General features: G+C 35.2%; 1 protein-coding gene across 1 annotated transcript in view; it reads right to left on the bottom strand.

The window, feature by feature from the left end:
• Window positions 1-2097: 2097 nt before the first annotated feature.
• Window positions 2098-11269, bottom strand: part of FAM241A (family with sequence similarity 241 member A) — a 43868-nt gene continuing 34696 nt past the window's right edge. Inside the window, exon 2 of the mRNA XM_045880585.3 lies at window positions 2098-6514. Coding sequence (XP_045736541.1) covers window positions 6269-6514 — 246 coding nt within the window. The 3' untranslated portion in view covers window positions 2098-6268. The remainder of the gene's footprint in view (window positions 6515-11269) is intronic.

The following is an 11269-nucleotide window of genomic DNA, read 5'->3' as shown; positions in this document are numbered from 1 at the left end:
ATACCTCCCTTTGTCTAATCCTGTTTCTTTTACTTCCTTCACAGTTGCTGATCCCAGAGCACTCCCTAATAAACTTCCTGCATGCTAATTGCTTCTGAGTCTGTTTCCAGAACTGACCTACAGCAAAATCAATTAAAGCAGCTCTGCTTTTATCGTTTATAAATATTGACTATCCATGTAAGATTTCACTTAGGGCAAACCAAACTAAAAATCTTTGAAAGCCACTGATCTAATGTTTAAACAAATGCTTCACCTTATATGAAAAATCATCCTTACAGTTTTGTGCAAGACCAATTTATTTACGTTAATCCTTCCAAACCAACAACTAAGCAGTGTTTTCTCCTTTTGTAATTGTTTCTTCTTAGCCTTTATTTGTATGTTGCATTTACATACATACTCATGTGCTTGTTAAAGCTGAAAATACATTAAATAATGAAAAAAAATATTTTTCATATTACATATGTAAAACGAAGAAGCGATACAACAGAAGCAACTGTAGCAGACCAGAGAAGGGCATTCAGTAGATGGCATATATACTCAAATACTGATAGAGTTTTTTACATATCCTGTCCCCTACCCTCAAAAAATAACTCTTTTAAGATTTTGACCTAAAACAGCTATGGTATAAATAAGGGTATTGTATATAGAATTTTCATTCTTCTGTTAAAAAAAAAACTCACATGAAAAAATATACCATCAACTAGCCTCTTGTAATAAAGGAGTAAACCAATAACAAAAAAGGACTGTGGTCTTATGATAAAATTCATTGTATTCTGTGGTGCATTGGAAAGCTATCAAGGAAATTTCCAAATAATTAAGTTGCTGAAAGGTTAAATGACTTTAACTGCTGAAAAGATAACTCAAATTTAATAAGCATGTGTATGATTAAGTTCTGGATCTTAGCAGGTCCCGGCAGAGCTCATTCAATAATTCTAACTTACACAATAGTCAAGGCAACAAAGGAGAAAGACAGTTTGGATGCAGAGGTTGATCCTGAGCTAGGTTTTCCTACTTCTCTATCGCCTGGAAAGCCATACACACATCAGGCCTTAGCTTTCTGTTGCAGCATTAGGGATGATTCACTCTCAGGTATGGTGTTGCTTTGGCAATTTCCAAACTTGGTGTGGCAGCAATTAACTGATATATAGAACATGATATAGAGAGTCAGGAGAGAGGCTCAGGATGCAGGGTTGTGAAAGACTATTATTTATTGGAAAAAAATAAAGTACTTTATATACATGTTATTTAATATATATGATCTGGGTGACTAGAACATTCTAGTGGTGGATTTATTCTGTAGCCTGAAATACCCAAGCTTAGATACTTGAGAATTCCTGATCATAACTTCTGAGTTTTTTTTTTAAAAATTAAAATTGAGTAGATAAAAGTCTATTGAAAAATACTGGAAAAATATGGAATTTAGGTAGCATCAATGACCACATGTGTTCTAAAATATCCTTTCTGGACAAATAGTGATTTCATCAAGTACAACACTGAAAATATATACAGTCTCCTAAAAATATGCAAGTGTATGGTAGTAATACTGTATATACAAATAATAGCAATATTCTTCCATCAAAAGTGAATAAACTTTATAAATGATAACGTATACATCAATTCACTTTCTTTATGCATTATAAGCATACTTTTGGAGTGAAAGAACTCTAAAATACAACCAATGCTAAGTCTTTGTTAATGCACTATAGGGAGTACACGAATAAATGAAGTTGATTTATTAATTTGCTAAATATTTTGAGCATATATTATGTGCCAGGCATTATGTTAGACAATGCAATGTATGAACCAGATAGATATGTTCTCTGTCTTTGTGAAGCCTATTGTCTAAGGGAAGAAGCTGACAGGGCTGCCTGTGTGGCTTTGGTAGGTTGGGCAGTGGACCCTTGGTTTCAGCTAGGGTAGTGATTTTGGGTTGGAGGGATCCAGCCCAGCCTCGGGCTTGTGTTCAGCGCGGAGCCTGCTTGGGATTCTTTCTCTCCCTCTCCCCTTACCCCTCCCTACTTGAGTGGGTGCTTGTGCGCTCTCAATCTCTCTCAAATAAATGAATAAATCTTTTTTTTTTTTTTTTAAAGGAAGAAGCTGACAAATAAGCTATTGCAATATAGCATGACAAGTACTGATAGGGGAAGTGCAGAGTTCTCTGAAAGCACATAAAATGTCAAAACTGGATTTAACAGAGACATCTTCCTGGGGAACATTATGTCTAAAGGTCTTAAAGCTGTGGATGTGTTGGTCGGGTTGGTGGGAAGGGGCTAAAGAGAGAAGCTAAAGCATGTACAGAGTTCTGAAAGTGAGTAAGCATGTCTCTCACAAGGAACTGAAAAAACAAATTCAGTAAAGCTGAGTGCTGGAAAGGGACAGTAGTAGCACAAAGAGATGAGGTACACAAGAACCAGTTCTTGAGGGGCCTTGTAAAACATAGTAAGGAGTAAACACTTTATCATAATGGCAACAGGAAGCCACTGAAAAGATTTAGGCCCACGAAAAAAAAAAAAAAAGATTTAGGCCCACGAGATCAGAGTTATGATTTAGAAAGATTATTCTGACTGTAGAGGGAAAAATGAAGGCAGGGGAGACAAATTAGCATTCCGTGATAGCAATCTAGGGAGATGATGGTGGTTTGAACTAAGTTAGTGATACTGGGAATCAAGAGAAGTGTAAAGATTAAAGACATCTTTTAGGAAGTTAGACAGAACTCAGTGACTGGTTATAAGTGGGCAGTGTAGGAGACAACTGTCATTTGCTGAGATTGGAAACATCGTAAGAAAAAAAAGGTTTGGGAGAAGGATGCTGAGTTCTTTTTTATTTTGCATATACCGAACCTGAGGTACTAAGGGATAAGCAAGTACAAATGTTGGGCAAGCAACTGAATGTATGGATTTTATATTCTGTACAGTGCTCTGAACTGGAGATACCGATTGCAGAGTTGTTTGTATGAAATGGTAACGGAAACCATGGGAGTGGACACATCGTGTCCAAGGCAATGTGCAGGGTGGTGAGAGAGTAGGCTGTGTTCTCCTTATATTCTCCTTGGCCAAGTCTATTACTAGAAGTATCAACAGGTATGAAAGTCTTATTGTTTTCTCTTCTTTGACCTTTTGAAGCCATGAATTGACAATAAAAACATTTAAAATAACCTGAAATCAGTAAACATTTGTAAAATAATGGTTAAATATAATCTACAAACCATACAAACAGCCCTTAATTGTTCAATATCTAGCTTTGACTATTTTGAGCTTTCCACTTTACAACAAATCTTCACTTATGCTATTATTTGCCTTCCATCAGTTCTGTAACTGTTTGTTTCCTGATCATCTGGATCAATCGATATGCAGCTCAGTGATAGCCCAGAGAGATTTTCTCTGATCAAAACATGTGATTATGTAGAGATGTGTTGGTCAGAAGACAACCATAATTCATAATTGCCACATGGAAAAGATCCAAATACAGTTTTGGATGGGTTGATGGGGATTTGCCTCAATATGCTTCCTTTTCGATCTATGGAAGTCGAAATGGGGATGTGACCTCTAGGGTGGTTAATAGGTGGCATGCTGACATATGTTTAACAACTGGCTTGCCAGGAGAAAAGAGCCCCGATTTGTTGTGTTTGCCAATTTTGATAGTGTAAATACTCCCCTCATAGACAATTTCAGGCTACCAACTGATGCCACTGAAGGCGGACTGGGAGAAAAAGGTATACAATTGATTTCTGCAAGTCAGTGCAAGCTGGCTCTGGCAAGTACTGGACCAAGTATGATTTGACTGGTGACCAGGAAGGGGAAAGTACCTTGCATATCACAGCTTAAGATATGAGAGGACTGAATTCTGCAAGACACTTAGTTTCCGCTTTGAGGAAAATTGACTTATTCATCTCTGGCCAGTTTATTTGTAGGTTTTAACCTTTTCCATTTGAATTGAGAGCTGTGGTATGAATGATGTATACATTAATAATCTAATAACCTTAGCAATATAACTTCTATGTCCTTATTCATAAGGAATAACAGTTTCTGTAATTGGCTTGTATCCGACACTGAAATGATTGAGAACCATTTTCCATTTAATTCCTTATACTGTGAACCAAAGAAATGACCAGTTTCTTTTCATTTCAGGGTACAAGTATAATCTACATTCTAATATATTTCATAAAAGAAAATATACTATTTCCATCAAATAAGCAAAGTTTGTTTTTTCCCTATCAAAGCAAACAATTTGATGGTATACTGCTGTAACCAATAAAAAATTCAGAAAGAATAGCAGCAAAATATCTCTTTATGTGATTTAATATATACCCTATTAACAGCAGTGTGCAGATACATAGTATTGACAGTATACTTTAAATAATTACTATTCAAACTTACTTTAAGTTTTTTTTTTTTCAATATTAGCACTGGTGGAATTAGAGCTATTATTATGCATACTGTATCTTTTTTATATTCCAAAGGAAAATTAAAATTCTTGGTAGCACTAGAAAAGAATGTACTTTTAAATATTTAATGCAGATATACAAAATCTCATGACTTCTATTAAAAGCCTCACAATTCTACTGTGTACAAATGAAGACACCTTTTCAAATAACTTGGCCTTATGCCAAATTCATAAATGTTTTTATAAAAATATTTCAAACCCAATAAAAACACAATGATATAGTACAAAGTCTTTTCTTTTTTGTCAAACTTTAAAAGGGCTGTATTTATACAAATCCACAGTACCTTTTAGTGCCCTCTGATTGGTATTTTTGTTCAGGATTATCTGATTTTAGAAATCTAAGTTGAACATTTTTCATCAGTTTTCTGCTTCAGCATGGAAGACACTGAGAACTCATAGAATAAAATTTTTAAACAGGATTGGGTAAAAACTTTACAAAGCAGAATATTAAACACTTTATACGCTTTAGTTACTACCCTGCCAAAGATAAAAATACCCCATTGTCCCATTTCCCTCTTATTTAATTTGAATTTCTAGATAATTATCTTTAGTACCCCTCCTTTATCTGTATAGAAGGTCTCTGAGACACAAGTGTACAGATTTTAGGTTCTTCAACAAAATCCAAAATACCACTAAGCCATTTTCTGTTTTCAAAGTGTATTTAAAGAAATGCTTGTTTCAATATAAAACCCCAAAGTGCTGAATTAAAACACATTAATAACATCACTGGCCAATTACTGACTTGGCTTTAGCCTTAGAGGAATATTATTACAATTGGCTGTTAAATTTCGAACTTAAGCGTTTGGTTTTATACTGTAATACTGTACTTTCCTATACAGATATCAAAGAAAATGAGCTGATTTTTTTTTTCCTTAAAGGCATAGTAAAATATTTTAGCCATAATACAAATCAATTTTGGGGGAAAAAAATCCATGCCAAGATAGGAAATAGATTTTTTAAAATCTTAGAATAATTGTTATAAAAGAACTATAAAATGTAAATTTCTGGAAAAAAATACATGGAAAATGTCTCTCTAGAAAAAAAATACACAACTTGTTAGATACAAGAAAATATAGCATTACCATGGGGTGCAGCCAGCAATGGACGTGGCTTATGAGACTTAAAAAATTCACAAAAGGTAATTAGCACCAAAATTGTCTAAAACTTCAAATGATATACTGAAGTGATTCCAGGCCCAAATATTACATTATAAAAAAGTTACATTTAACTTTCATCAGCCATAATAAATATATCCTTTTCAATCTTTAGAAAATGTGCTAGCTTTACTGATTTTTATCACAATATTAAGGTAGTGTATAGTAATTATCATTTATATTGGTTTGGGCTGATCAGGAACAGTAGATATCCAAGTTATTTCCCAAATAATAAGGGGTTATTTGGTGGATATGGATGGGGACAATTCTCCCATTAAAACTTTGTTTTAGCTCGTTTCATCCTTTTTCTTCTAAAATGTTTTATTTGAATTCTCTACAACCTGGTTTGAATTCCATATCCTGTTATTTTCCCTGCTCACTTTTTGGTGGTGTTAAGATTTGGCTTGGGTATAGGGTGGGGTGTTTAAAAGTGGGCACAGATCACAGTAGTAAAACAAGACTTTTGAATAAGCTACAAAATGTATTTTCAACCCTGTTATAATCAAGAGTTGAGTTTAATTTGAAACGACATCCACTTATAAATTTAATTACAAAACAGCACACAATTTGAAACAAGGCAAACTTTTCGGCTTTCATATAGTGAAATATATAACTTCACCAATCACATATATGACTACCAAATGTGAAACAACAGCTTATTCAGCCGTATTTTACTGTTGCACATAAATAATGACAAGGCAAAGAACAGAAACTAGTCCAAGGGCTTGTAAGCCAAGGAACCACAGCATAATCCAAAAGAAAATGACTATTACTGGTTCCACAATTTGTTCTCCAAAATACATCCTTGTGAAGCCCATGTCGATGAGGCTTTTGTTCAATTCACCAAAAAGCGTTCCCATCTTTTTGTAGTCATCTCCAACAGGTTCGCCAGTGTGGTTTTGTGATTCTTCAATATCCTTTATAACAAAAACAAAAACAAAGAAACAGAAAACAAAACATAAACATAAAATGAGAAATAGGGGAAGGTCCATAAGAATAACGACTATCTCATCATTCTCCCAAAGTATGGGGCATAATTCTGATAATCATTCAGTAAATATTTGGGAATGTTCCTTTTGATTAACATATAGAACAACTATGTCTGTGCCCACCTTTCAAGAATATGGAAAGCACTGATTTATTGATTTCTGTAGCATCAACACTGGACTCTCAACTATCAGAACACTGATTTATAAGATTAAGGAAGGAGCTGATTCATTTCCATTTATTTTCTAGTTTCTTGGGATTATAAAAGACAGCTGCTTAAATGAGGAATCATGTTTGCATTGTCCTTATTCTTTACCATGTTTTAAAATAACTTTTCTACCAACTTCCTGTTTTGAGGCAGGGACCCAGATTGCTCTGTCTTGTGTAAGTAAGCTTTTTCGTCCATTCCCTTGACACTGAGACTTTAAGAAACCTAGCCTCAGCTGACTTGAGCAAATCTTGTGGCTACCATTGAGCATTCCTCAGCCATCATTGCTGTGATCTTTCAGTCTTAGCTTTGGCTAAGGAGACCTCCGTGTAGGCCCTTGCATGGTTTCTTGTCCAAATTCTAGAAATGTCCTAAGTGCATCTTATTAATCCCATCAGGAGAGACAAAGAGTTTTCACATAGGAATAATTTTGTACGATATGTCCAAAAGTCCACCTAGAAATCAGCTCCTAAGAAAACGTCCACGTGTACCCAATATGCATATCAAAAAATGTTTACTATTTCTATTACCTCTTGTTACAAGTAAGGCCTTCATGCCAGTTATTGAGCTACTGTCTCTCAGCTTGAAACCACTCCTTGTAATTCTAGAACATATTTGGCTCCGTGTTAGTCTCTGCCAATAGAGGGGTGAATGAGACATTACGCAGCTGGAGGAGGAAAGGGATTTGCTCTCATTTGCTCCTGATGGGTTTGTTGGTGTGTCAGTTTTGCTCTAGCAACAGTTCTTCAGTCTGGTAGTAGAAATTTCTTCCAGTAGCAGCCACTGATCTCAATTTGGGGATTTCCCAACACTTGCAGAACCAATCTCAATGTGCCTCTTGAGACACCAGATCCAACTTGTGGGTGCCTATTCCTCAGCTATCTTGTTCTTAGTTCTGTGGGATCCCCCGCTCTGAGTACAGAGACACCAGAACTGGGCGAGCAATGATGGGTTCTTGAAAGTCTGAGTTTCAGCTCCACAGGGCCTTTCCCCAATCTTCTCGGTTTTAGTAATTCTACCCCTTTCTTTGCTGCCCCAGGCCAGGCCTAGGAGTGGGGGCTGCTTCCAGTTGTTGTTACCTACATGATTTTTAAATTTTAGCATACTTTGTAATCCCCTGGAGGGCTTGTTACAGCACAGACTGTTGGGCCTATCACCAGGGTTTCTGATTCATAAACCAGGGCTAGGGGTTGGAGTCAGAATTTGCGTTTCTAATAAGTTTCCAGATGATGATTATGATGCCTGCCTGGTGACCATCATTCGAGAAATCACTGCCTTACTGTTCTGTTTCTGCCTTTTCCATTCTTAAACACCTAATTAATAATTCTTTAAATTATCTTTGTTGAAATCATTGATATAATTTCTCCTCACTAGACCCTAATACAGTCACAAAAGAAAAACTATGTCATGTAGGTGACATAATTGTCTGGTAATTTATTAAACCTAATTGCATTTAGGAGTCATGATTCAAATCAGTAATTATTTACTGAATACCTACTAGCTAGGTGCACCTACTAGTAGGTGCAAGATGGAGAATTATTCATATAACAAAAAATTTTTAGGTATAGGGTTTGACATAGTAAAAAGTAGTAAAATACCATTAGGTATGCTGTCTATACCAGAGGAAAGTAAACTTAGAAGACAAAAGTCACCTGCCAAAAAGAGCCAATGAATTGGAGCAAGTTTTGAGGCACTCTTCAAATACATGAATCAAACTTAGATTCCTTTAGTAGAAACCAAAGCTTGATCATTTCAGCCATCAATATGTAAATAAAAATATTTTTTCATTTTAAAAATGCCTTATTATCTAGTCTAAATATATACAATTTAAAGTATATATTTAAGGAAAGAGGGAGTGAAAAAAATCTAATTTTTATTTGCAATAGCAGATAAAATGATTTTCAATAGGACTTTAAAGTGATCTTTCCCCTTATAACAACAATTTATGTAGAACAGAGTGTCATTGATGAAGTAGTAGAAAAATGAAACTTATTGGGGCATCATTGTTAAGTATATTTTAAGCCAGAATTATTTTTGAATTATATTTACATATAATTTTAAAATTAGTTTTGAACTTGCATTTCTACCAAAAAAAAAGAAAAAAAAAGAGTGGAAAAAACAAAATGCTGTAGAGGGAGTTGAAATCCAGAGAGTTAAAAATCCAGGCTCTAACACTTAAACTGAGTGACCTTGACCAAATCACTTTCGTGAGCTTCAGTTTTCTAATCCATAAAATGTATTTACATGATTCCTTTTGATAATGATAATTTTCTCTTGAATTATAATTTACTTGTTAACCTTTCCTCAATATTTGTGTTTCATTTCTAAACTAGTTTATTCCTCACCGATGTGCTGTGATTGGGTGAATTTTATGTTTCTCAGCTTCTCATACTTTTATGTGTTCCATGATGATATTCTACATTATAAAAGAAAAAAAAATCTTGTTCTTGCCTGAGATCAAGCCCTTCTCTTCTTCAGGACAGAACTTGAAGACTACTTGATTTAGTTTGTAATTCTTCCAGTGCCTCACTTCTCTCTACTCCTCCAGTGTCTTGTATTGTTGATAATCATTTCTGGCCTCCTTTTTTTTTTTTTACTTTTTATTAAAGTTTTTTGTTTTCTTTTTTCCTTGTCCAATTTCTTTTAATCTATGCACTCATTGTACTTTGGGGTTTTCTGTTGTTACTGAAGAATTTTAAGACTTTTTTCTTTCAGTATTTTTGTGGTTGTAGTACAAAGAAAGTACCCTAATCTGATATGGTTCCTTCTGAAGATTCACTTTAAATTTTTCTACAGACTGCTTGTGGGTTTTTCAGGGAAGAAGTAGGTATTGCAAGACTTAAATCAAAACAAGGAATTAGTTAACTCCTAGAGGCCAAGCGAGGAGGCAGCAATGGATCACATCATCTTAGATCTGAGAATACCTGCTGGGATTGAGACTAGAAGTGGAAGACCCAGGAAGGGCTGGTCTGGGCAAGATGTGGCTGCTCCAGCCTGCTTCGTTTTTTAATATGAAAAACTTCAAGCACACACAAAATTAGAGAAAAATAAATACAATGATCCCCTATATACCTATAATCAGATTCAATAATTACTAAAATTTTGCCACTTGACTGCAGCACTTCTTAATCTGGGCAATCTAAAGGAGAGGAAAAAGTAAAAATCATTAGAAGAATGCCTAAAAGTGGCCTATATACAAATGAAGTTCTGTGGAAACATCCAAAATATCCAGCAAAGAATTAGATAGGTTTCAAACAATCCTAAAGGAAAGACATTTAAGCACATGGAAAAAAAAAATAGGCAATATTTTTAAATCAGTGAGATTATAGTCAGTTTTATTACAGTATTTTCTATATCCATAACATCCACCCCAAATACCATAATTCTAAAAGGTACAAACATTGGTACGCTGGTAAGTGTTTAGCAGTAGGCTTTGTCCAGGGTGGGAGTTGGGGTGGGTGGATCTCTGATTTGAATTGTTTGCCAATTCCATAGTTTTTTCCAGTTTCTGTAGCCAGTCCTTCTGCTGTGCTCAATTTCAGGCTACTTACAACCAGCTTGCAAGGTTCCTGGAAATTTAACAATTGGCTCTTGAGCTCTGGTAGGGGCTGCCATCAGTACTCCACTGTAGGTACAGTAGTTGAGATAAAGACCTGCATGCTTATAATTGATTAGTTTGATCTCTCCCTTCTTTCGATCAATTAGTGCATTTAAGGCTTTTTTCTTTTTTTTTTTTGAGTTTACAAAGTTAATAGGTGGGATAGCTAAATAGAACTACTGCAATACAGTATATTGAAATTAGGAAAGTTGTATTAAAAATATATTATGATTTGAGTAGTGGATAGGGTAGATAAAATGAAATACATGTAATGCTACAAAACTACCACAATTAACAGAATTTTGCTTTTTCTGGTCTGCCTCATGCAGATATCAAAAGTGCATTCAATTCAATAATTTTTATAAATTCTTATTTACAATAAAATTTTCAAAGCCTGGATGGTTTGTGAGGAAGTAGTGCTCCTTCAATGCTCTCTAGATACACGAATGATACCACCATCCATATGCCAGATCCAAAGGCCAGAAACCTGAGGCCTTCATGACTCCTCCCACATCCCTCCCCGTTACATCTAGCTCATCAACATATCCTCTCTATTTTACCTTCTAAATATTTCCTTATTGTGTATATTGCTATTCCATCTGCTGCTGTAATCCCAAAATAATCTATTAACATCTCTTGCCTTGACTATTCTAGTAGTTTCCTAACTGCTCTTGCACATATTCCTTGGTTCCCCTATAAACTACCACACAGCAGCCAAAGTGATCCTTTAAAATGCAAATCCAATCACTCCACCCTGCTTTTAGGATTAAGGCCAAAATTTTTACATGACCTAGGAGGCCCTGTTTAGTCTGGGTTCTCCCTGGGTCTCTGGCCTCTTCCTGTCATCAGCCTCCCTCTGCCTTTTTGTGTTTCAGCCAC

Source organism: Mirounga angustirostris, unplaced genomic scaffold (assembly GCF_029215605.1).
Source record: "Mirounga angustirostris isolate CCGP_5_RB_7025 unplaced genomic scaffold, mMirAng1.0.hap1 SCAF_2, whole genome shotgun sequence".
NCBI lineage: Eukaryota > Metazoa > Chordata > Mammalia > Carnivora > Phocidae > Mirounga > Mirounga angustirostris.
The sequence above is the reverse complement of the archived record's forward strand: the minus strand, read 5'-3'. Positions and strand labels throughout refer to the sequence as shown.